Source organism: Miniopterus schreibersii (assembly GCF_964146895.1).
Source record: "Miniopterus schreibersii genome assembly, chromosome: 18".
NCBI classification, from domain to species: domain Eukaryota; kingdom Metazoa; phylum Chordata; class Mammalia; order Chiroptera; family Miniopteridae; genus Miniopterus; species Miniopterus schreibersii.
Window position 1 is genome coordinate 9,503,250 of NC_138121.1, and position 24,958 is coordinate 9,528,207.

The following is a 24,958-nucleotide window of genomic DNA, read 5'->3' on the forward strand; positions in this document are numbered from 1 at the left end:
CAGGCTCCATGCTGGCCAGGGTCTTGTGGAGGGGCCACGCTGGTGGGCGGAGCTTTGAGGGTAGGCGAGGCCATGGGTGGGAGGGGCTATTTGGGTGGGAGGAGCCACATGGGTGGAAGGGCTGTGCATGGATTTCCCCTTCCCAACAGACGCTTCTAAAGCCCTGTCTCAGCTTCCCACACTCTTCTCTCCAGAGGGGAACCCTGGCACCCAGGCTTCTCTATCCTGTCTCCCCCATTCACACTTCTTTCTGTCTCCCCTCACCATCTGTCCCTTTCCTGGTGAGTCTATCTGTGTCCCCCTCTCTCCACTGCTCTGTCCCTTCCTCCCACCCCCTACCCAAGAGCCACACTCACATCCTGCTGTGAGGCCCTCGGAGAGAAGACCTTGTCCAGCTCGAAGGATATAGGCTTTCCTTTGTGCAGCAGGTGGATGATGGAATCATCATCAGGGTCGAAGGTCACTGCGTTGGTCGCCTCAGGTCCTTCCCCATCCTCTTTGGTGACTGGCCGGACACGAGCAATCACCCGGATGTTGCCTGGATTGCGTGGGGAAAGAGAGAAAGGTATAGGCTGGGACAAGACCAGACGACTCCCATGCTGGTGTCCACTGGCATCCTAAGCAGGCTAGGGCTTCAGAACTGTGACCAGTCACTCACACTATAGTATGAATTCACTTACTGGTACATTTTCTTCCTGAGCAAACCATTTAAGGGTGGGAACTTCACCTTGGGGACTGAGAGAAAAGGTCAATTGCGGGGGTCATGTGGATGGGAGGAGGGGATGCCAGTCTGGTTGGGATACCAAAATGGACACTCTCTTTACATCTCTGTACTTCAGTTTCATCTACACAATGAGGGGCTTGGGTCCCAGTAAGCCAGGGGGCTTGTTCTATCATTCAGAAAGGGCACTGTGAATGCCAGGATGGGGCCTGGGAATCAGAAGTGTAAACAGGACCAGGCAGCAGGTGGACAACTGGCAGCACACTAAGGGGCACAGGAAACAGGACAGGGACAGGGGTGTTTAGAGGCATGGATCTGATCAAACCACCCCCTTGCTTCAAGCCCTTCAGGGGGATCCCAGTGCTCTTGGAATGAAGAGAAAACTCCCCATCACAGTCAGCATGGGCCCACCTTCCCCCTCCCCCCCTCGCCTTCACTTGTCCATGCAAACTCACAGTCCAAGTCTCAGGTCTAGCTTTGCCTCCTCCAGGGAGCCCCCAACACCCCCTACTGTCAGATACCCAGGGGCTCTTGGAGCTCCTCCCCAGCCCTGGTAACAGAAACCATGTTGGGTTCTCTGGCTGATTAATGATCACTGTCTGCTTTCCCAGCTCAAGCGAGCACCGTGAGGGCAGAGATGGCATCTGTGGGGCCCACAGCACTATCTCAGTGTCTGGAACAGCACCTGGCACAGGACAGGTTAGCTCCTAGACCTTTGTGCAGTGAACAGGTGCAATCGCAAGCTTGATCAGCCCTAGGTCAGAACAAGTGGCATTCCAGCCACTCCCCGCTCAGTTTCAACACCCAGGGCCTGGAGGTAGCCTGCTATGGACACTGGGCAAGGGCTTCTGAGTTGGACAGATCCAAGTCCCTGACTTCTTTGTGTCTCCGTTCCTTATCCTCAAAGAGGGAAGGACAATAGCTCAATGACAGGGCACAGCTCCAAGGAGTAGTGCTGGGGGCCGTGGCGAAAGGCAGGATTACCTCCAAGCTAGGTTGAGGACCCCTATGCTGGGCACCCCCACCAGCCCACCCAGCAGTCACCTTTCAGCCGCACAAGCTCATTGTGGCATTTCTTGCGCAGCTGCAGCTCCCGGCGGTACTTTCGCAGCAGCTCCTGGTTGTTGCTGTTGACCTCCTCGATGGCCTGGCCGATCTGGTGGGGGACACACAGTGCTGTCAGGGGTCCGGCTCATGGACTGCCTGCCCCCAGGCAGGCCAAGCACTGTCCCCCGCCCTGGGCAGAGTCCTTGACATGTGCTGTCACATGACAAATTTTCCCAGTAACCCCTCTGGGTAGGTACTGCTACCAGTCCCATTTTACAGAGAAAGAGACTGAGCCCCAGAGAGACTAAGGCAATAGTTCAAGGCTGCCTGCTAAATAAGCAAAGAGCTGGGACTCGGCTTCACTCCACAGCACTCGCACTTGACTACAGATTCGGCTGGACCCAAATCCCAGCTCTATCCTGAGTAGCTCAATGTCTTCAAGCCTCAATATTCTCATCTGTAAAATGGGAATAATACCATCTAACTCATGGATCTGTAGGAGCTGGTAGGTGAAGATCTCCAAGTTGTATTTCACAGGGGAAATAAGCAATATGCAGAGCACACACCCATATTTTGCCCTTGTGAGTAAGATGCATAGGCAAAAACACATTTCTCACGCTCAGAACGCCCTAGGGAAATGCTGGCAGCGAGGCCGCATTTGGGGAGCGAGTGGCAGAGAAGGGCATCCTTTTCATCTGATGGCCTTGTACAGGGTTTGAACTTTCTACTATGTCCATGTGTTACTGACATAATATTTTAAAGAACTGTTTTTTTTCCTAAAATACATCCGTCTCTCTCCTCTGCAGAGCCGTCACACGGATTCAAGGAGCGGACGGCTATAAAAGGCTCAGTATGTAGGAGGCACTTAAGAGACCCTGGCTATTCTCATATGGAACAAGCACAGCTTGAAAAATTAAATTAAACCTAACAGATGTAAGAATATACGTAGCATGTCTGAGATACAAGGATATCTGTAACATGTTTGGGTAGGGTATCTGTAACATGTTTGGGTTCAAGAGTCAGAACAAAACAAATGCCCAAATACCTGCCCCTGACCAGACTTTTTCAAACGGGGTCTGGGATGGCAGTGTGTGCTGTGGGGAAGCAGCTGGCTAGAGGGTTCTGTCTGCATTTTGGAGGAGAGCCCTGGGGGGATGCTGCTCTGCTCAAGGGCTCCAGGGCCTGTCCCGGCTCCACCCTCCACGGCCTGCACTCACCTCGGCCTTGACGCTCTTGAGGGCCTCCTGTAGTAGCAGGGGGAAGCCTCGCACCTGCCGCTTGAGCCCATTGTAGTCGTTAGTGAGGGTCCTCAGTGCTGGCTGCAGTGTCAGCAGGTTGGTCCGGACGCCTACAGGGACAGCAGGGGTGTGAGGTGGACAGGGTGAGGGGCTGCAGCTTGGGGCAGGCCAGGGCCCAGGTGGCTGGCTCACCTGCCAGGTTCTCATGCACGGCTTTCATCTCCACCTGGGCTCTGGCAAAGGCCTCCTCGATGGCCCGGTTCTTGTCTTCCTCCAGGGACTGCATCTCCTCCAGCATCTGCCCGTGTGCGCGCTCCAGCTCCGACTCGTACATGGCGATCTGGGGGCCAAGGCCAGAAGCTCAATACACTGGGCTCGGGAGGGAGGGGAGTGGGCGCCAGAAAGAAGCCCTGACTCTACTTACCCCCCCCACACACCTGCATGCACACACACAGGAGGGGTAGGATGGCCTCTCTCTCCCCCATACGGCTGTGAGCTCTGTGCAGCTACTTCCCTACGTTGCCCCAGCACCAACCTGGGTCCTGGCACATAACAGGCGCATAAGCCCCAGAAAAGCAGGGAGAGCATTTGCTACGATCCTGACGAGAGCACCCTTCAGGGAGCATGTGTGCTGAGCCCTGGGAGAAGAACCTTTTGTGAGTCTGTCCCTGAGCCCCACTGTGAGGTAGGTTCAGTGATCACATCATTTTATAGATGACAAAACAGAGACTCAGACAAAACTGGCCCTTGGTCACACGGTCAGCGGGAAGAGGAGGGTCCAGAACCTGGGTCTGTTGCGCTGTACCAAAGGCTGGCCTCTGCTCCTTGTACGCGATCCCCGCCAACCACACGCACCCCCGTGCAGCCTGCACACCTGTGCCCGGAGCTGTGCGGTCAGCTGGTGCGAGCTCTGCAGCTGCTGCTCCATCTCCTTCAGCACCTGTCTCTGCATGGCCACCTGCTCCTGCAGGTGCTGGTTCCGGGTCTGGGACTCATTGAGGGCCTGCTTGGTCTTGGGCGACTCCACCTCCACCGTTTTGATAACATACTGTGAGGTGAGAGAGGGACAGGAGCACGGAGGTGTGAGGGTGCCTTGACCTCACTCTGGGGCCCTGAGACGAGGCTGGCCTGGGGAGGGGACCCTCAGGGACATCCCACCAAAAGCCCCTGAAAAAGCTAGAGACGCTGCAAGGTCCCGGCTTTCCAGAATGCTGCAAGGGCCTCCTGGAACCTTCTCATCTTAATGAGCCCGCTATGAGCCTAGGTGTGGCCCCAGCCTGGGCACAGAACAGCCAAGAGCAAAGATGAGGGCAAAACCCAGTGATGCCCTATGCCCATGCCTGGCCTGCAGTGAGCACCTCAGGCATCGGTTGCCAGGTGCCTACCCCATGCCTGGCCCTGGACAGCAAGCGGGGGAAGGGGCCAGAGACAGGCTGAGGGCAGGCTTGGAACCCTGCCTTCAACCACTCACACCGGCTCCTACATGCCAGCCCTGCCCTGGGCACCAGTGGCCGCGCGCTGGGCCGGCCCAGGCTCGCACCTTGATGGGCGGTGACTGGGCCCGCAGGCTGGCGATGGTCTCGTGGCTGTCGCGCAGCCGCCGGCTGAGCCGCTCCTCCTCCTGCGCCTTCTCGGCCAGGCAGTCCTTGAGCCGCAGCTCCACCTCGGCCAGCCGGTCGGTCTTCTGCTGCACCTCCAGGTTCAGCTCCGACAGCATGCTTTTGTTCTCCGCCACCTCCAGCTGGAGCTGGGACAGCTTGTCCCGGAGCTGGGCGCTCTCCTGCAGCCAGGACACAGGGCCGGGACCAGCGTGGGGCAGGCAGGCAGGGAGGCAGGGGGTGCCGTGAGGAGCTGGGGTCTCCCGTCGGGAGCGGGGGCCCTCTGGGACCCCCTGGTCCCGCGCTCACCTGGCTGTGCTCGCAGCCCGCGCAGGGGGCCGCCAGCTTGGCGCGCAGCTCCTGGAGCTCGGCCTCGCAGCGCCGCATCTCCTGCCGCAGCCGCTCGTTCTCCACCATCAGCAGGTCCCGGTGCTTCTCCAAGTCGGTGCCTCCCTGCAGGGTCAGCCCGGGGCGTGTGGCCAGGGCAGCCCCAGGGGAGCAGCGAGGGGTGGGGCCGAGAGAGTTGGCAAGGGCAGGGGGGCGAGGGGCGGGAGAGAGGGGAGGAAAGAGAAAGGAAGGGGAGCCCGGGAGAGAAGAGAGGGGGGCTCAAGGGAGAGGTAAAGATAAAGGCAGAGGGAGAAAGGTGGAGAAGGCTCGTGAGGCAGGACTGCTCCCAGCGGCACCCCACCCCTTTCCCTGAGTGTGAGAGTAACGAGAGAAGTCACATTTATACAGAGTTCACACTCCTATATTCACCTCCCTCCCCTGGGATCACATGGCCTCTGAAGACCTAGTGACTGGTGATAAGGACTCCAGGAGCATTTCCAAGATGGGATGCGGGCCCCACTCAGGCTGCAGGGGGTCACACCTATCGTCCAGAGGGGCAGGCTGCCCAACAGTCCCCCTCCGCCCTACATGGGATGCATTGGTGGCCTCACCAGCTCTGATCGGAGGCGGCTCACTTCCTGGGCCTGGCTGATGAGCTTCTCCTTCAGGCTTTCCACCTGCCAGCACAAAGCCAAGGTCACAATGAGCCTTGCACACCTCCTGCCCACAACCAGGCTTCGGCCCCAGTCCTCTCTGTGTCTGAGCATCAGGCCACACCTGGAACTCCAGATAAGCGACAGCTGGACTGGCCCTGACAGCCTTCAGCACTCTCTTCCATGGCAGAATCCAGCCAGCTTAGGCTCTCAGGAAATACGGGGGGCAATCAGCAGAGGTGACCCCGTCATCCCAGGCTCACACCAGGGGCAGCTCACAGGGTGATTCAGGAGGCTGGCCCTCAGGATGCCTGCCTTGCACAGGTCCTTGCCAAGGCCTGTATCTACTTTTGTATTTGTGATTTTGTACTCTTTTTCTTAAAAGGGCCCCCAAATTGTATAAACTGTAGGCACTACAAAACCAGGATCTGCCCTGGCCATCCTAGGATGGCGACCCCTCTTGGAGCTGCCCCCCCAGGCAGCTCCACAGACCTTGGTTCTGCATCAGGAACCTCTCCTTGGAAAATAACCCAAAACACAGATGAAGACTTGGGCACCAGCACGAGCTTGTTGGCAGTTTTATTTGCGAGTGTTCTGTGACTTCCCCACACCTTTGTCAGACTCACCCCATGGAGGTTTAAGAGGTGCGGTTCACACAGCAGGCCACAAAACACTGCTCTTATTTCTAAACAACAGGTGACAAAGTCCCCTGCCTCCAGGGGCCAGCCAGGTAAGGCAGGTGAGGGGCAGTGCAGGACTGGACGCCCAAGATGCACCTGAAGGAGGCAGCCACCATGCACTCCCCAAAGACTCGGGCCAGGGGGACACAGGCTCAGTGTCACCAAACTTCTCACCTTTCAAGAGAGGCCAGACACTGGAGTTTTGGGGGAGGGCGGGTTAAATCTCCAGATTTTAATGGCTGAGGTGTTCAGTCTTCCCGGCCTGGAGAAGGCAGCGGAACCACAAGGCGAGCCTCTGCCTCTCAGAGCTGGCTGGGGAGGGAGCCAGCCATGAGCTCCTCCCCCCACCCCCCCCAGAGGCAAAGGCTATGACACCAGCACCATCACTCATGGCTGGGGACCAGGATTCCAAGACCCAGACCCAGAGAGGAGCTGGGAGGCCCAACCCGGCTGCCCAAGTCCTCCTGGTGGCCAAGCAGGTGCCCTAAGGGCACAGCCAGGTGAGCAGAGGACCAGGGTGGTCCCGGAGGGCTCCATCCCTAACAGCCCCTCCTAGCAATGTGCTGGGCCATGGACCATGCGGGGTGGCAAAGCTCGCACCACTTCTGCGCACGCTCCTGATATCCCCTTCTCTTAAGGGCCTGGTGGGAGGAGTGCTCAGCTCCTTGGCCCCAGAGGGGAGTGAGGGACAATTTGCACAAAGCAGCATTTCATTCCTTAGTCACAAAACTGGGAATCGCCGAACACCCAGCCTTGGAGGAAGGGTCAGGTCCCTTACATAGGTGCACACAGAGACTATCATGTAGTCATTAGCTGTGTTTCCCAGGAATTTTAAAAGACACAGGGAAAGGTTTCCCCAACACAGTAAGTAAAAAAACAAAACAAAAAACCCAAAACAAAGCTGTGCGAGCAATACCAAGAAGTAGGCCAATTCTTTATGCTTTTCAGTAATTTTTAAGCCTCAAAGAATATGTATTCCTTTCACACTCCCTTCACCCTGAAATACTTCCTTTTGAAAGGTTGGGGTCTCCCCACCCCATTGCCCTCCTCCAGAAATCACCCCAGGACGGTCCATGTGCACAGAACTGGCAGCCCAGACAGGCTGTGTCCTCAGCATGGGCCGGGTATGCTCTGACCTCGCTTGTCCCCATCACGCTGCCTGGTACTCAGACCTCGATGCAACGAAAGTGGGGTTTCCCAGTGTTTGCTCAGGGGGTCAGGATGCCCGCCTACCATCTGTCTGCAGAACAGGCTCCTGTTTCTTGCATCACAATTGGAACCCTGGGTGCTCCTGGGCTCTGCCTAGAACTCTGAAGGGTGCCCCAAAAGGAGGTGCCTACAAAGGGGGTGGAGGGTGTGGGTGGGGGTTGAGGGAGAGGCTATAGAAGACTCCTTCGGTCAGAGATGTCAGGTACTCAGTCATCTCCCGGCTTCTCTAGGGCAGCAGGGGGACACAGTTCAACACTGCAGGGTGGCAGTGACTGCGCCCTGGCAGGCAAGCTCCTTTTGGGGCTGGGAAGTTAGAAGCTGGGCTGCCCAGGAGTGGGACCCTCGCCCTCTGCCCAGAGGGGTCTGCTTCTGGAGGGCCTGGGCAGTGGGGGAAGGTGCCAGGAGTCCCTGAGGCAGGAAAACATTGAGCAAGAAAGAGACAAGCGGGGCCTGGAAGGTCTGCAGACACTCCACTGCTTCACCTTCAACTTCCCCTCTAAGAAGGAACTAGGTTTTGCTAATTAAGGGAAAAAACATTTTTTTTAAAACTTGTTCAAAGTCACAAAAGACCGTGTATTATTATGATTTCATTTACATGAAATGTTCCCAAAAAGGCAAATCCATAAAACAGAAAGCAGATCATTGGTTGCCAGGAGCTGGGGGGAGGGGAGTGACTTAGATCTTTTTGGGGTGATGAATATGCTCTGAAACTAGACAGTGGTGGTGGCCGGGTCACTATCTTAACATACTTAAGACCATTAAGCTGTACAACTATAAAGGGGTGAATTTTACAGTAAGTGAACTGTATCTCAGTAGAGCTCTTTAAAAACAAAACAACACATTTGAAAAGTGAGGAGCCTGGCCTTCTACGCTGGGGAAGGCCAGGGAAGGAAGCGCTGCTGAGAGCCCTCGCCGTGGCCAGATGTGTGGGCGCTGCACCAGCCCCGCGGCCCCTCCAGCAGTGCCCGGTGCCACGTTCCAGCTGCACAGGCCTTGGCTCCGCCCTTATACAGTCAGCCCAACCTCAGACTAAAAATATGGGGGGGGGGGAACTCCAGAAAGTTGGTCCCTGAACAATACAGTATAACAACTATTTTCACAGCATTTGCATTAGGTATTATAATTAATCTAGGGATGATCTGAAGTGTATGAGAGGAAGTGTGTAGGTTATGTGCAAATACTAAACCAATTATTTTATTATTTTTTGTGAATTCTTCACATGAGGGTATTTTTTCCATTGCTTTTCAGAGTGTGTGGGGGTGGGTGAGAGAGAAAGAGAGAGAAAGACATCCACTGGTTGCCTCCCACACAGGCCCTGACCAGGGCTGGGGAGGGACCCGCAACCCAGGTACATGCCCTTGACTGAGAATCGAACCTGTGACCCTTTGGCTCTCAGGCCAACGCTCTAACCACTGAGCACCACTGACCAGGGCTAAGCCATTTTATATAAGGGTTTTGAGCATTCGAGGACTTTGGTATCCCCATGTGGGGGGTCCTGGAACCAATCCCCAGTGGATACCAAATGTACTCATCTTGCTCCTTCTGCCACAGTCCCTTTGCACTAACTTGTTCCCTCAGCTCAGAACACATCTCTGCTCTGGGCCACACCTCAGCTCCAGTGTCACTTTCTCAAGGAAGCCATCCCTGACCACCCTCAACAGGTCCTGACCTCCCAGACCAAGCTCCTGGTACAAGCCCTCGTGCCCTGTGTGCCTACCCTCAGAGCCCTTGTTACTCTGCCCACTTGACCTGGGTGCATCCTCCCCCAGACTGCAATAACCATCCTCCCCCAGACTGCAGCCCCACAGGCAAGGGTGTGTCTGTCTCCCTGGGCATCCTCAGCTCTCAGCTCGGTGCTTGTACAATACTGGGCACCCAGCAAACATCTGAGGAAGGCAGGCAAGTGGGCACCACAGGAGCCAACAGTGACATAAAGCTGCCGTGTCAAACCCTGCCTTGAGTAGCCCCTTCACAGGCCCAGAGGCAGCAAACAATGGGGTCAGCATGTAAGAGGGAGACACAGGCACCAGGGATGTCCCAAGGAGGGCCACCCAACTCAGCAAGGGGCTGACAGTGGTCAGGACAAAGAGTTCTTGAGAACAGGACACACCTGGGAAAAAATGCTACCTTTAAAAAGTACACAAAAAGAATCTACTGCCCCCAGAACTGAGAACAAGTCACAGTATTCAGTGGTGTCCACTCAAGAGAAGGGCCACGTGCTGGGTGATCACAGAGAAAGAACTTGGCTTCACCCAAAAGTAGGGCTTTGTATGGACCAGGCCCAGATCCAATGCAGGGATGAAGGGGAGAGACAGTGGGGACCTTGGGGAAGTGGGGAGGGTCAGACACAGGCACGAGAGACACACATGACAATGGGATGGGGAGCTGAGCCCAAGGAAAGGGCCCTGGGGCCCAGGTATGGCGAAGAAGAGAATAAAGTAGTCAGGCACCCAGAGGAGGGCTAGCGATCAGCCCCACGGGGTGTGCAGCGCAAGGGCTGAGTCCCCCAGTGTCGTCCTGGCGAGCAAACGAAGGAAACGATTTCACAGCATAAACCTGTGGCTCTCCCTGGCCTCCAGAGGATTGAGAGCTCCCTCCTCCCACACGCGCTCACACCAGCCTCTCCTTTCCTGCTGGTTTTCCACTCGGGCTGCCGAGCAGATGGGGTGCGTTGGGGGTGGGAAGCATCCCTGCACCTTCCTGCTCCTCTCACATCTACACATGCCGCCCGTCATTGGAGAGGTAGGTCCTGGCCCCTGGGAACCATGAGGAATGGGGCACAAGGCTGACCAGGTCAGGAGCTCCAGGCCTCTGACGCTCGCCACCTCACCCTCTTGTGCATCCCCAAGCCAGGAGAGGAGACCGCAGCTGTCCGTATTGCCGGTGGCCTGGTGGGTTCCAGGTGACCCGGGCGATGTCCTCCAACCTGCTCCACGGTGGGCAGTGGCCTCTGCCCGTCCCATCCTCCCCAGGTACCTGGTTCTGCAGCTGGGTGGATGTGGCTTGCTGGTCACTGTCTTGGAGGGCCAGCCTCTCCCGTAGGGCTGCCAGCTCCTGCTGCAGCCGGGCCTTCTCCTCCTGCGGCTGGGGCATGGCCTCCACCATCCTATGCACCATGGGGGCCGCACCTGGCGGCCCCGACAGGCTCGAGCACCTCCCGCTGCCAAAGAGCCGCCCACCTATGAGCAGAGCAGTGGCCGATCAGCAGGGCAGCAGAGGTCCCACCCTGGCCGAGGAGAGGGGGCCGTCCCTGCAGGGCCGCCCAGACCACTGGGGACAGAGGGAATCAGAGGGAATGCAAGCAGAGGGGGTGGGGGCAGGGCGAGGGCTGGGGGTTAGCCGTGCGTTAGCAACAGGACTCCAAGGCCCGCCTCGGAGGAAGCCACTTCAGCGGGCAGCTCATGGGGGACTGAATCGCCTGGATCAGGACTCAGGAAAGCGACTTTCACTGAATTCTCCCTTCGAATCTTGGGTTCCAGGTTTGAGGGGCGCTATCCTCTCCATGGCTGGCCTATAAGTCATCGAGGCTGAGGAGTCGGGGCTACCTCCTCATTAAACACTATTCTTGGGGGAACATGATTTCTTTAAACCCCAAACCCTCTCCAGAGTAGAGAAGAGAGGTGGGGGCTCTCACCCCAGGGAGCAGTCACCTGCACACTGAGAGGGAGCAAAGGGAAAGGTGGGCACGTGCCAGGGACAGACAGACCAGGACACGGAAACAGACATAGCACGTGGACAGGAACACAGATAGGCCTGCTCTGGGGTGGACACCTGCCCTGGGGGGGACCGAGGGCAGGGGCCGCACAGGCGGGAGGACTTGTTAATATGGTGGGGGGTGGGCTGACTCCCCCTGAGTCCTCCCCCAGTCGCAACCTTCCACTGTGCCGCCAGGAGCAGGAGACAGGCACACAGATGGGAGGAAGGGCAAAGGCACAGAATCGAGGCCTGTGACCCAGGAGGCTTGTCAGAGCTTGCTTCGAGGGCACCAAGAACGGCCACGGTCTCTGCAGGTGGGGAGTTGGCAAGGAGCTCGGGAGGTCGGAGAGATGGTGGAGGAGAGGGTCGAAGGGCAGGGGACTTGCCTCCCCTCCAGCAGCCCAGCCCAACCCGGGCACTGGCCAAAGCCCCAAGGACAGAAGGGAAGGGTCCAAGAGTGAAGTGTCCGAGAGGGACATGGAGGAGCAGCATCTGCTGGCCGCAAGCCTCCATTTGGCTCCCCCCAAAGAGGGGGAGGTCCCTGGAGCCGCAGCCCTGTGGGCGGGCCTGGGGGGCTCCCAGAGTTTGTGAACAAAGCCACCTGCTCCTGAAATCACACACCCCACTGGCAGCTTCGACCCACGGGAGGCAGCAAGTGTGCTCTCTGAGGCTGAGACGGCAGAGACGCTGCACGCAGCTTGCGTGCTGGGCTGGGGCCCAGAGTGTGGAGGGAGCAAGTCCCCGCTGAGCAGATCAGTTTGGCACCATCCCAGGAGGGGTAGACAGTGCGAAGTCCCTGCCCCCACTCTAAGGAGAGCAGGCAAAGCACACACAGGCTGGCTTTTCCTTTCCTCCCAACCCCTTGGGATGACTGACTCAAGACCCTCTAGAGAGCTGGAGCAGGAGCAGTCACTGGTTGGCTAGTGGCCCTGGCCATATGGCCTGCATGTGACATAGCGTGCATGTCACACACAGTTGGCCAAGCTTCTGCTCTATTCTGGAGAGAGTGAGGTCAGAAGGATGCTTCCAGGGCTGCATGGGACCAGTACGGCTCTCAGCTCTTTGCAGACTGCCATGGGGTGGGGGTGGAGGGGATGCCCCAGACTCTAGGGCCAGAGCTGCTTCTGCCACTGAAGAGATGTGTGGGAGAGGCCCCACAGGGTCTTCCTTTGTGAAATGGGGACAACAGTCCTTGCCCAAAGAGGCACCCTTGGGACAGGAGCCTGGACACATGAGGGATGAGCGGGTGTGGGTGGATGCTGCCTGACAGGGCACTGCTTGTATCACAGAGGTTCTGAGATACCCCAAGAGCCCATGCCTGGTGGGGTTCGTCCTGATCTCAGCACAGTGCCCATGTGCCGGGGGAACTGAGAGGGGGCCTGGGAAGTGCTCCCCGGGGAGAAAGGACCTTGAAGAAACTAAGGGACAGTGGCAGATCAAAGGGGCACTTGGGAACAAGCTACTGAACAGGCTCTTACATGGAAGAGGCTGCGCACCTCTTGGTGTGTCAGCTTTCAGGACTGACCATGCCTGGCCCCAGCGACCAAAGTCAGTCCTCATTCTCGACTAGAGTTGGCCTCTCTCTCCTGAGCTAATGCGAGCCCATTGGACTGGCTGGACGATGCCCCCCTTCCCAAGACCTGTCTGCCCAGACCTTGGCCAGACTCCGACACCTGCTACTGAGCAGGAGTGCCCGGCGCAGACGGGCGGATGCAGCTCTGGCACGGACTCAGAGGAGGGATTAGACACTTCCACCGCAAGGCAAGTTCAGACACACGAATCAACGTCTGGTGACAGGCGGAGGAAACCAAGAGAAAGACCGACCCCTTTTCCCACACATCTTGGCCTCCCCGGTGGGCCCCTTGAGGATGCTCCTTCCCAGTGATCACTGTGCTCAGGCCTCCCTCTGGGGAATCTCAGGAAGGGGGTCTGTAGAATCTTCCAGAACGAGTTAGCCTTGCCAGAGAAGAGTGGAGCTACCAGCTCCTTTCCCAGCTTCAAGGCAGCAGAATGAGGCCCTGTCCTAGGGTCTCTGGGTCCCCAGTGGACCCACAGATACAAGGGTAAGTGGTCAGGCCTCTGTCTGCAGGCGGTGCCATCTCTCAGCTGCCACCGTCGCCCTGCTTTAGACAGGCACTGGGGAAAAGACAAAAAGCGGGGAAATTCAACCCCAGCCCATGCGAGCCAAAACCTCTTATCACCGAGTGGGGCCCTGGTGGCACCGGGAGGAGGGCTGGGCAGGCTGGGGGTCTCTGAGTTCCATGTCAAGGCGTCCAGGACTTGGATGGGCCACCTCCAGGTAAGAAGGACAGTGTGCGGGGACAGCTCAGACGCCACAAGAACCTCCCCTCAGTGCCAGCTTTAGCCAGGGCCGTCCCAGGTCAGTGGGCAGACCTCCTTTACCTGTATTCTCTACATTCATCGTGCCACCAGCTTCCTGGGCCTCCCGGCCCCGCCCGGGGGCCGGCGCCTGCCTCTTCAGGAGCTTCTCTTCTTTCGTCCCCTGACTCTTGCTCTTGCACCCCTTGTCCTGCAGGGCCTGCTGCCAAGACACAACCAGAATCCTCACGTGAAGGGGACTGCAGTGGGGAGGGACACTGCTGACCCTGAGAAGGTGCACTCCTGGAGCTGACAAGGACCAGGGCCCAGCAGGTCCATCCCTCACTGTGCGGGCCAGGGACAACAGGCCTGGAGTCTGGAAGAAAACGTGCCCCGATGCTACGGCAAGACAGTGGCAGCATGTTGCCCTGGTCCCCATGGGCAGCTGGCCCTCTCCACCAGCAGAAAGGTTCTTGGGCACTTAGAAATCCCCAGCTACGTCCACTCGGCCCTACAAGGCATGAATCACCGGTGCAGCAGCCAGCTCGACTCAGGCACATGGCAATCTCAGGGCAACTCCCCCGTGATGCCAACCGCCCCCACCTCCAGATGGCACCAGCCTGGAGCAGCCAAGGAGGGGGCATGCGGGTCCACACAAGCAGGGGAAGGTCATAGCCCACCCCACCGTGGCCATCTAGGGACCACAGGACCCCGTCTCCTAGTCAAAGAAGCCTGGGTGGAGCAGGCAGGGAGCAGAAGGGGAGGGGCAGCCAGTCTCCTCCAGAGCAAGTCACCCGCAGCTCACACAGAAAGCCGTCCAAGGTGAGAACCTCGAGTAAAGTGCGATCCCATTTGAGGATAATCGAAATAAAATACACCTCGGAAAAAAATCAGGGAAATACAAAGAGAGTGGTTCTCTCTGGGAGGTCGAGTGAGGAGAAACCTGATGCATCATTTAAACAGAATGCGGGAGGAAGGGAAGGAGGCTTTACGTTGCACTCTGAACCTTGCTGGGGTTTGCATTTTTAACCTTATGAACATCTACAGCGTTTGGTTTGTGTTTTAACATCAACAGAAATTATCTGGGAAGAGAGAGTCCGGGCAGGTTTTGTGGGCCCACCGTATTCCAAAGAGACAAACGCTATCATTTGAAAAACTCTCAGAGTCTAGAGCCACAAAGGCCTGACTGGTTCCTGCCTCTTGTGAGCTGTGTGGCTCTGAGCAAGTTACTTTCCTTCCCTGGGGCTTCATTCTCCCCATTCTTAAAATAGAAAAGATAACAACCACACAACTTGTGGAGCTGGTATAAAAAGTAACTGTGGCCCTGGCCGGTTTGGCTCAGTGGTTAGAGCGTCGACCCAAGGACAGAAGGGTCAATTCCTGATCTAGGGCATGTACCTTGGTCGGGCTCGTGCAGGAGGCAACCTATCAATGTGTCTCTCTCGCATCGATGTTTCTCTCTCTCCCCCTCCTCCCTTCCCTCCACTTTCTCTAAAAAATATCAATGGAAAAAATCCTCCAGTGAGGATTAAAAAAAAAGTAACTGTGATACCTTAGGCGAATACTCGAAGTGTCTAACACATAGCAAGAGCTCCATACCAGGGAATGTTATATTATTTCTATAGTCTTCAATTTTCAATTTTTTTACTTTTTATAAAAATAAAGAGAAGCAAAAGGCAACATCACCAGGCTAGTTAGTTCGAAATCCACTCCCTCCCGCTTTCCACCCCATGTTCTACTTGAGGAAGGAGGGTGGAGAGAGAGCCCAGCTCTCGTGTTTAGGAAAATGCTGCCAACTTTATTTCGTCCCCACCCTTTGACCAACTGCCACACCATCACGAGCACGCTTGTCAGCGGTGGCGGCAACGGCCGGCAGCTGGAAGTTTCCATCTGTGGGCCAGAGCAAAGGTTACACTATTTCTGGCCTGTTGGCCAAGCCACAGGAAGGGCAGACAGGCCCCCAGGGGGTTGGGAATTTCTATGGCATCACCATAGGGATGGCCTCAGGTTTTAGCTGCTTGAGGGGCAGGCGGGGAGGGTCACTAAGCCCACAGTAACATCCCTGTGCCTGGGTCCCTACTTCGGCCCCACATCCAGGACCTCGAAGCACCTATAACCATAACAGAGCTTGGTGGGGCCCAGAAGATGATAGAAACTGGTTGCTGGCTGAAACTCCTCAGACATCTCCAGCGGATCTGCTGACCCCAGGACTTGGCTGCAACCACAACTAACACCCCATAATCAAAGTGCAAGCACAGAGCCACCGCCCAGCTCAAGGCAGCCAGTTTCTGACCACCTCCTGGTTTAACTACCAATGGCTCAAGTCAGAGAAAAGACGGGTTCTCTGGTTTCTTTAACTGTTTTTGCACCAGACCTGCTTTTCTCATAGAACTCACTGATAACAGGACCATTTGGTTCAGTTTTCAGATGAACCGCACAAGAAAGGCCATGGAAAACCCTGAAGCCCAAAACTATCTCTAAATGAACATCAAGCTCTGGGCCCACATTCAGATCAAGACTTGAGACCAGCTCTGGCTGGGTGGCTCAGTTGGTTGGAGCGTCATCGCTTACACCAAAAGGTTGCGGGTTCGATTTCCGGTCAGGGCATATACCTAGGTTGTGGGTTTAATCCCCTTTTGGGGTACATACGGGAGGCAACCCATTGATGTTTCTTTCTCTCTCCTTTCGCCTCTCTCTAAAAATCAATAAAAACATATCCTCGAGTGAGGGTTTAAAAAAACACCATGAAAAATCTTATTTAAAAAAAATGACTTGTGGCCAGGCACCACTGGGGATCAGGACTTTTGTCTGCACGAGGAAGGACATGCTCAAAGGGCACATGTGCTTCCCACACCCCATCCTGCCCTCCATTTGCACAAGTCCCTTCAAGGTGGGTCCTCTCGTGCACAATCTTGCTTGGGCTTGGGGACAGTCTGCCAACACTCCCAGATAACTCTGGCCCTTCACCCTCTGCCTCCACATCCATGGCCCTTGCCGGTTTGCATTCCTGTTTTTGTGATTATCTGATTGCTCTCCGGCACCTCCACTAGACCGTCAGGTCTATATCTCTTCTTTGCTGTGTGTCAGCACCTAGCACAGCACCTGGCACAGAGTAAGCACTTCATAAATGTGTGGTAACAAACACATTCATTGCAAAAGTGCAGAGCCTGTGGAGTCCTAAAATTACTCAACACTATAGTGGTGAATGTATAGGTATTTAAGGCTCTCACTGCAATCAGAAATAATACAGATGGTCAGAAAAGTCATGGTAAGCCCGGAAGTAGAATATTAGGTGGCAATTTGAAAGAACGAGGTAGTTCTCTGCATGAAGAAATCACCAAGTTTCACTGTTGAAGGAAAGAGCCAGACACAGAATAGTATGTGAAAATAAACAAAAAGGTACAGAAATGTAATTAAGTGGTTGTATGAGAAAGATAAACACTAAACTCTTAATAGTGGATTTCTCCAAGATACAGGACTACAGGAGGCATTCGGTCTCTAGATGTTACATCTCTGCCCTGTGCAAATTCTTTACATCATGTTAGAAAGCTCATCATATTTAGTGATTCAGATCCCAGCTTGCTATGTGACCAGTAGCAAGTTACTTAACCTCTTTAACCTCCATTACTTCATCCACAGAACTGAGATAAAACAGTAACTGTCTTGGGACTGTTACGAGGACTGATGTGAGATACATAATGCACGGTACGGCACCTGGCACAAAGTCAGTGTTCAAGATATAGTAGCTATTATTACTGCTATCATTCTGAATTATTTCTACAAACGAATATACATATATATGTAAAGTCTGTCTTTTGAAAATCACTTGGTGATAACTGCAAGAGAAAAGGACCCAAGTTTTGGAGAAGCCCTCTGCCTAGTTTTGGGTGCCAGCTTTAAACAAGGAAGAACGATATTGCCCCATGGAATCACACCTCCGAGCGGGAATAGACAGCTTCCCTAAAACCTGCCTGTCTTCCTAATAGCTTCAGAGAAGGCCCCACATTTCCCACTTTAACACCTCAGCCAGGGTGTGGCTGAAAAGCTTCAGTCATCTCCTGATACTTCCCCCGAGATAACCTAACAAAGCAAATTGCTCCATCTACACAGACTCGCAGGCGGATGTGAAGTGAGCAGCTTGGCAAAGAGGCACAAGGCAGGTCCCCAGCTCTCCCTCAGAGCTCCTTTCCCCTGAGAAGCCGCTGCAGCTCAGAGGGCCGAGGACACCGGCCTGGCTGGACCCCTCGTGTTTTGGAAGCCCCAGTGCTTACCTGCACGCTCAGGTAGAGCCTGCGGGGGCTCCCGGGGCCAGCACAGTCCACGCTGAGGGCTCGGCACTGAGCTAGGGCTGGGCGAGCTGCACTTCGGACACCAGAGTCCTCATCACCGCCAGCCGAGGTCTCTTTTCCACGCCCTGTCCCAGGACAGAAAGGACAGGTGAGACTCTGACTGCCGGTCATGGACCACTGGGCAAGGCCTCAGCTGCGTTTGGCTTGCACACGCTCCAGCCAACCCAGGCACAATGAGGGCAAGACACACATGCTCCCACACGCCTGCCCTGCACGGAGGGAAACCTGGCACTGGACAAGGGCTCCTTTCTTACCGAAAGCTGCTCCAAGATTCTCTACTCTACAGGAGAGCACCTAAGACCCTGCAGTGCTCCCCTCCCTCCATGGTGGCTTTGGAGCTCATGCTTGCTAAAGAGCACCATCTGCAGAGAATAGCCGAAGGAAGCGATGCCAACTGGCTGTGCTAATAGTCAGAGGGCCATGGCTTTATTACCCTGGCTGCCTCTAGGTGGCAATTTCTCCCCTGCCTTCATTAAGCCAACCCCACACTGGGTGGCCTGGTCCCTGGGGCCTGCAAAGGCATATTCAAGACCAGCTAAAGCGCATCCCTTGTGCCTCTGACACACTGCCTCCCTCCCCAGATGGGGGAGAGGACTGATTGTGGTATCAACACCCATCCACCCCACCTCAACTCCCCACCACAGCCTGTGGGGCCCAACAAGGTGGGAGGGGCTTGCCTCACAGGGCAACCAGCAGAGCCACCACCCTGGGCTGTGATGACATCCTGAGTGCCAGCCATGGGCCAAGTGCTTTCTAGGTCTTAATGCCCTCCTTGATCCTGTTTCCTTGTCAGGAAAATGGGGATAAGGAACCAAACTCACAGTTCTGTGGTAAAGACAAAATGGGTGACACACAGAGAGTGCTCACACAGTGCCAGGTACCAAGAAAGGTGGGGGCTGAGGGGCACCAAGTTGGCCGAGACGCTACCCAGTGGCAGGCACTATGCTTAGCACTTTACACACAGGATTTCATTTGACCTTTGCCTCCAGTTTTTAAAGTGGATAAAAGAGTGTACAGTCATATAATCCTCATAGTACTCATTTGACAGACCTATATGCACATGTACACGCACATGCACACAGAAGACTGTAACTATATGAAATGCTTAGTGACAGGCTCACACCGGCACCGTTTTATTGTGCGCCACAGATACTGTGTTTTTTACAAATTGAAGGCAAGACCCACCACCAGCAAAAAGATAATAGCTCGCTTTATTGTGATATACCCTTTGTTGCGGGGGTCTGTAACCAAGCCCACAACATCTCCACGGTATGCCTGGAGGTGATTTTTATTTTCCTTTCTTTTTAAATACTCACCCGAAGACATGTTTTCATTGATTTTCAGAGAGAGAGGGAAAGGAAGAGAGAGAGGGAGAGAGAAACCTCGGTTGGCTGCCTCCCATAAGGGCCCCAACCGGGATCAAACCTACACCCTAGGTATGTGCCCTGACCCGGAATTGAGCCTGCAACCTTTCAGTGTACGGACCACGAATGCTCCAAGCAACTGAGCCACCTGGTTAGGGCTTTTATTTCTTATACTTTGTTTTGGGTTTTCGGGTTTTATTTTTTAGCTTTTCAAGGGCACATGTTTTCTTTTGTTTTGGGGTATTTTTTTTCTTCTTGTTTTTTGTTTTTTTTAACCAGAAAAATACTTGTTCCTATTCCATTTGTAATCCTTAGGACAATCTCGTGGGGTAGGGCCCATCTCCACTTCCTTCCAGACAACTGGGGCTACCTCACCCCAAAGCCCAAGCTTTCCCTGGTGGTCCCCCGGATCATTCCAGCCTCACTGTCCCCTACAGAGAGGCCTCGGAGGGCATCATTGTGGCTGCCACTGATGGCACAAATGTGGTGGGAGAGAGGGAACTGAAGAGGAGTTTACTGGGTGCCCTCTCTGAGTCTCAGTTTCCCCTTCTTTACATGGATGGGCTTGGACCTGATGGCCGTGAGGGATACTGCTAGCTCAGATGGGCTGGTGATCTAAACCCCTTTCCCTGTAGGTCAAGAACAACAGACGGCAAACACCTGAAGGCATCTCGCCTGAAGACACCTCTCTCCCCTGACACTTCCAGGAAGGCCTGCCCAAGCCCAACCTGGGAAAGGGTCAAGGGCAGCTCTCCAGCCCTGACAACCCAGACGATCCAGCCCCAACCCATAATCAAAACTGCCACTCACTTCTTAACATTGGAGGCACCAGGGGACATGACCCAGAAAGGAGAGCTGGGGTTGACAGCTCCCCAGGGGGACAGCGAGGGGGGGAGTGGGCCCAGATTCAGGGACTCCTTCCCTGTCCACCTGCTGTCGGGGCCTCTCCAGAAGCCACCTGGATGGCACCTAAAATCGAGCACACAGCACCCAAACCCCGCCGGCCCCGCTCTGGAGCAGCCGCAGTCCACTCCTCCGGCCTTTGGAGGGCCAGCCCGGGCAGGATCAAGTGTCAGCTCCCTGCGCGCCGGGAGCCCGGCTGCCACCTCGACCTACCTTGTTTACCAGCCGCGGGCAGGAACCGAGCGGAGCCCCGGAGCCCGGCGCCGGCTGACCGCAGGGCGCCCCGGCCCGGCTGGGCTGGCCCCGCGTGGCTGCCGGCAGCGTCCTGCCCCCGCTCTAGGGGCTGCGTTAAAGTGTAACTCGGCGTCCGACCTCTCGGAGCAGCCGGCGCGGGGAAGCGGCCCCGGCGGGACGGACGCTCTGGCTCCACGCCCCGCTCGGCTCCCTGGCTGCCCGACCCTGTAATTTACCTGACAGCCCTGCCTGAGCCTAGGAACTTGCGAGAACCCTCGCTCTCATCTCTGGTATCTGCAGGAAGGAAGGGAAATAAAGAGGCATTTTAAAAATGCGGACTCACCAGTTCTCAGCCTCCCCGGGCCGGTGTGTGGGAAAGGGCGGGCGGCGGGGCTGGCTGGGGCGGGGCGAGCCATCCCCCGCTCGGGCTCCGGGGCCCGGCCCACTCGCCACAGGCCGCGCAGCGAGGGCGTGGCTCCCAGGTTCCAGGTCCGGCGGGACTGGACCATGGCCCGGGGCTCTGCAGCCTCCTCCGGGCGCCCTGCAGCCTGCGGAGAGAGCGAGGGGAGACGAGCTGAACTCCACCGCCGGCCCCGACCCGGGTCTAGGGGGTCTGCGCCAGCCCCCCTGTCCCCCAGGGCCCATGCGGGGTAGGGAGGCTCAGAGGGGGCAGGGAGCCCGGCGGGTGTGTCTGCAGGACAATGTGGAGATCCCACACCTCAGCCCCTCCACCCGGAGCCCGGCAGCCCCACGTGGAGGAAGCTGAGTCAATGGCATCTCTGTAAATCTAATCAGAAGGGACCCTGCTGGTCGCCCGTGACAAGTTAAGTTTATAAACTTGTCAAACTCTCTTAAAGTCAGCCCCTTCGTGTATTCGGACTAGCCTTATGCTCCATGCCCACAACGTGGCAGGCAACTGGCTAGCAGCTGAGATACAAAGATATATTCATTCTTCATTTAATAATTATTTATTGGATGCCTGCTGTGTGCCAAGCACCTGCCAGGAGTCCTCTTTGATCAGGAGAAACAAGGCCTCAAAGCTCCCTGTGGGGAGGGAGGTAAACACTTCAACAAACCTTCACAGTCACAACAGGAGGCAGGGCCCCAGGAGCTGTGGGAGAATGGGGGGTGGGCGGGTGGGGAATCCCTGGTCTGGATGGAAAACTCCATAGGTCCCTTATAAACCGAGCAAACAAGTAGAACAGACTTTCCGAATTCACTGCACACATTTTTACTGAGAACCTACTGTGTGCAAAGCAGACTTGAGGGCATTTAAGGTGACCGAGCTGTAGTCCCAGGCTTGGACAAAGAGGGATGCCATTTACAGAAGAAGCCAAGTGAGCTCCGAGAGACAACGTGGAGTTTGCTTTTGGCTTTAAAATGGAGTTGGAGGCACCCAAGGACTTCCTAATGGTTCTGCCTGGATTGAAGACCACTTTTCCTGTCTATCACTGCACTGACTGCTTTCTACCAGGCAGTCAAGATATCTGTTTTGAACGGTGCCCATCTCCCCTGACCCTCTATGGCTCCCCAAGGCAGAGCTCACAGCATGCTCATCTTTGCAGCCCCACAGCACTCAGCCTGGAGCTACAGCTACACCCACATCAAATATCCAGCGATGGTTTTTTGGTTGAATGCCCTGAAATAAACGCAAGCAAAGGCTCAGAAGAGAGCAGGGCTGGACACAGAGACTCAGAGCTGGAAAGCCACTATGCCACAGGGGGGCATGAGGTCGCCAAAGGCCATGCAAGACAAGAGGCAAGCAGGGAGGACGGCGCTCACTCCGGGTGGGAAGGAAAGCTGGAGGAGGAAGGTGGGAGGGGCACCAGACAGGTGCACAGTTCTGAGGTGGCCAGTGGGTGGGAAGGAGAGGATGGTTACTTCCCAGTGAACCATGCGACAGAGAGGTCAAACTGGAAAGATGCCCTTGGGGGCTCTAGAAGGAAGGAAGGAGCAAGGTAGAAGGCAAACCAAGGGGTGAGCAGGGGCTACGAGAAGCCACCACTTCCTTCTCGTGGGGGAAGTTTGGCTAGGGTGGGAGGGAGAGGCTGATTCCAGAGGATGTGGGACTTAGGAGCCATTGGAACAGGCTGGGTGGACAGAGGGGCAGAAATGGTTGAAGCATCGAGAGACAAAAGAAGTAAGGGTGCAGGGACAGGTGGCCCGAAGATATGGTGACCAATGTTCAGAACTGAGCCCTGAAAGAAAGCCAGGCTCCTGACTAGGGACTAGTCCCTGCCTTCTTAGAGGAGTCTCCTAGGTGCAGTGTCACTGGGTTGGGGGCAGGGCTGTGGGCCAAAGGATAGGAGTGGAGGCTAATCCAAGTACGTGGGCCAGCTCCACTGAGGAGCTGGAGATTGGCCAGTGTGGGGTGAAGGCACCAGGGGGAGCAGCCAGACATACTCTTCTCCAGACTGCCTGGCACAGGGCTGGGCACACGAGCAACCTGGATAGCCAGCTGCCTGACGGGCAAGGAGGGAGAGAGACACGCTCCATCTGCATGCTGAACAGGGCATTGAAGGTCAATTCCCCGGTTGAGGGAAAAGACTTTTAAGGAGATCAGCTAAGTCTGAGGGGCAGGGACAGGAAGATACAATGTTTCCGTGGCTTTCCGGAAGGGAAGTCAGGGAGGCAGCCAGGAAGATATCAGGAAGAAAGAGGAAGGGTGTGTGCAAGATCCTGAAGAGGAAAAAGCAGCTGAATTTAGCAGAGGGGAGTGTGAAGGTCAAAAGTATCAAGGACTCAAATAAGCCCAAGGCTAGGGCTCCTACCCACCTAAGACTCATGGGGTGAGGGCATTGTGTTCGAGTGGCTGTAACCAAAAAGCTGATCCAGAACCTGGCTCTGCCACTCACTAGATGTGTGACCTTGGGAAAATTACTTTGCCTCTCTGTGCCTCATTATCTTCATCTGATAATGGGGAGAACTCCGCCATGGAGTCGGTATAAAGATTAGACAATGCATTATAAAGGGTTAAGAACAATACCAGCATATACAAAGAACTCAAACATTTTATTTTTCCTCCAGGGGAGGGTGAATGCAGAGGGGCCGGCTTCAGGAGAGGGGCACTGCCTCTCTGGGTTCAGGCCATGGAGGTAGAGCTGCAGCCCCCCTCCCCCCAGGCCAGGGATATTACAATGACTGAGGGACAGACTTGACAACTGCCCAGAGACTACTGTTGGGGAGGGCTTAGTCTCCCTGGGAGAGTGGGCAGAAGGTCAGGGAGGTCGGACAGGAGCTAGGACCGCCCCTACACACAGTCACCCATCCTGGGTTTTCCAGGACAACCCAGAGTTCAAAAATCTCTGCTCCCTTAGTGCCCATAAGGACAGCAGAACTCATCACCCCATGTCCCTAAAGTCCAGTCGCTGAAAACACAGGGCTCCATTCTGAGGCCACATTCCTTGCAAATGACTCTGCCTGGCCAAGGAAACGGCTACACTATCAAGGACATGGGGAATATGTCCTGGGTGAGGAGAGGTGCTCACCCAGCCTGAAACCAGTGAGCCAGGGAATGTGAAAGACCAGGGGTGGCCACCACCCACAACCTTGAGACACATGTGTTGGGGGTTGGGGGGGTTCTTGAGTATTTAAACACAGCTTCCTCTTTAAAATCTCCCAGGACCAGGCCCTTCACTGCGCCAGAGTTCTGCTCAAACTCACAACTAGGGGTTGAAGGAGGTGGCTTCTGTCTCGCTCTGCCTGCCGGGTCCCCCAGGCTGCCGCTGTCAACCGCTCAATTCTCCCGCCGCCCAGGAGGGCACCGGCCAGGCCCTCCTTCCTAACCTCGGGCCGGCCCACACCCCCGGCCCGGCGGGCGAGGGGGGGAAGCGAACTGCCCCGGGAACGTACGCGGTGGGAGGGCCCGAAACTGCAGCCTTCTAGGGAGCCCTGGGGTGCGGGGACCTCTGCAAAGGGAGGTGGCGGCGCTGACGGACACGCGGTGCCCCGGTGGGGTCCGGCATTCACGGGCCAATGAAATCGAAACGGGGGTCCCGAGGCTGCTCTGATTCTAGGGGACGTGCCGCCCCACGCCCTGCTCCGGACCGGGTCCTGGGCTCCGAGGCCGCACCGCGCGGGGCGGGGGGAGGGGGCGCTGCGGGGACCGCGCAGGGCTGGGTCTCCAGGGCCCGCTCCTCCCCGCGCCCTCAGCGGGGCCGGGCGGGGGGTTCCGCCGGTAGGGTGGGCCCGGACGCGGCGCCCCGATCGGCGGAGCGGGCGGACCCTCAGCCCCCAGCCCGCCGGGACCCCGACTCACCGGCCTCGCGGAGGCAGAATCCCGGCTTCGCCGCAGCGCCGGGGGCTCGGCCCGGCCCAGCCAGCCGGCAGGAGGCAGCTCCACGCCGCCACCCCTTCGGCCCGCCCCGCTCCGCCCCTCCCGCACACTTTCCACAGGAAATGATTAACCCGGGCCGCGGCGCGTTCCCATGGCAACCGGCTCCGACCCGGCGGGGGGCGGCGGTGCGCGCGGGCACGCGCTCCCGCACACTCGCGCGCGCGCGCTCACACTCACTCACACGCGGGGCCGCCCAGTGCGCGCCTGCCGGTGCTCCGCCCAGACCGCCCGCCGGCGCCCGGCTCCTCGCGCCCCGCGCGCGCCGGTGCCCACGTGCGCGACCT

The 24,958-nt window shown here is 56.5% G+C and overlaps 1 protein-coding gene across 12 annotated transcripts in view; it reads right to left on the reverse strand.

Moving 5' to 3' along the window:
• The window catches only part of KIFC3 (kinesin family member C3), a 30,400-nt gene extending 5,711 nt beyond the window's left edge, over positions 1-24,689 (reverse strand). For 3 of the 12 annotated variants that reach the window (XM_081119184.1, XM_081119185.1, XM_081119186.1), the window contains exons 1-13: positions 24,597-24,679; positions 20,682-20,886; positions 17,760-17,902; positions 13,573-13,711; positions 10,450-10,652; positions 5,543-5,608; positions 4,914-5,057; positions 4,547-4,786; positions 3,881-4,054; positions 3,199-3,346; positions 2,986-3,116; positions 1,766-1,877; positions 357-538 (exon numbers count right to left, since the gene is read on the reverse strand). In XM_081119184.1, the coding sequence (XP_080975310.1) occupies positions 357-538; positions 1,766-1,877; positions 2,986-3,116; positions 3,199-3,346; positions 3,881-4,054; positions 4,547-4,786; positions 4,914-5,057; positions 5,543-5,608; positions 10,450-10,652; positions 13,573-13,711; positions 17,760-17,902; positions 20,682-20,847 (1,848 nt within the window). In that variant the 5' untranslated portion in view covers positions 20,848-20,886; positions 24,597-24,679. Of the gene's footprint in view, positions 1-356; positions 539-1,765; positions 1,878-2,985; positions 3,117-3,198; positions 3,347-3,880; positions 4,055-4,546; positions 4,787-4,913; positions 5,058-5,542; positions 5,609-10,449; positions 10,653-12,993; positions 13,013-13,572; positions 13,712-17,759; positions 17,903-20,317; positions 20,510-20,681; positions 20,887-24,596 lie in introns of those variants that run through there. The other 9 variants (XM_081119190.1, XM_081119180.1, XM_081119189.1 and 6 more) reach the window with 9 other exon arrangements.
• Positions 24,690-24,958: the final 269 nt, after the last annotated feature.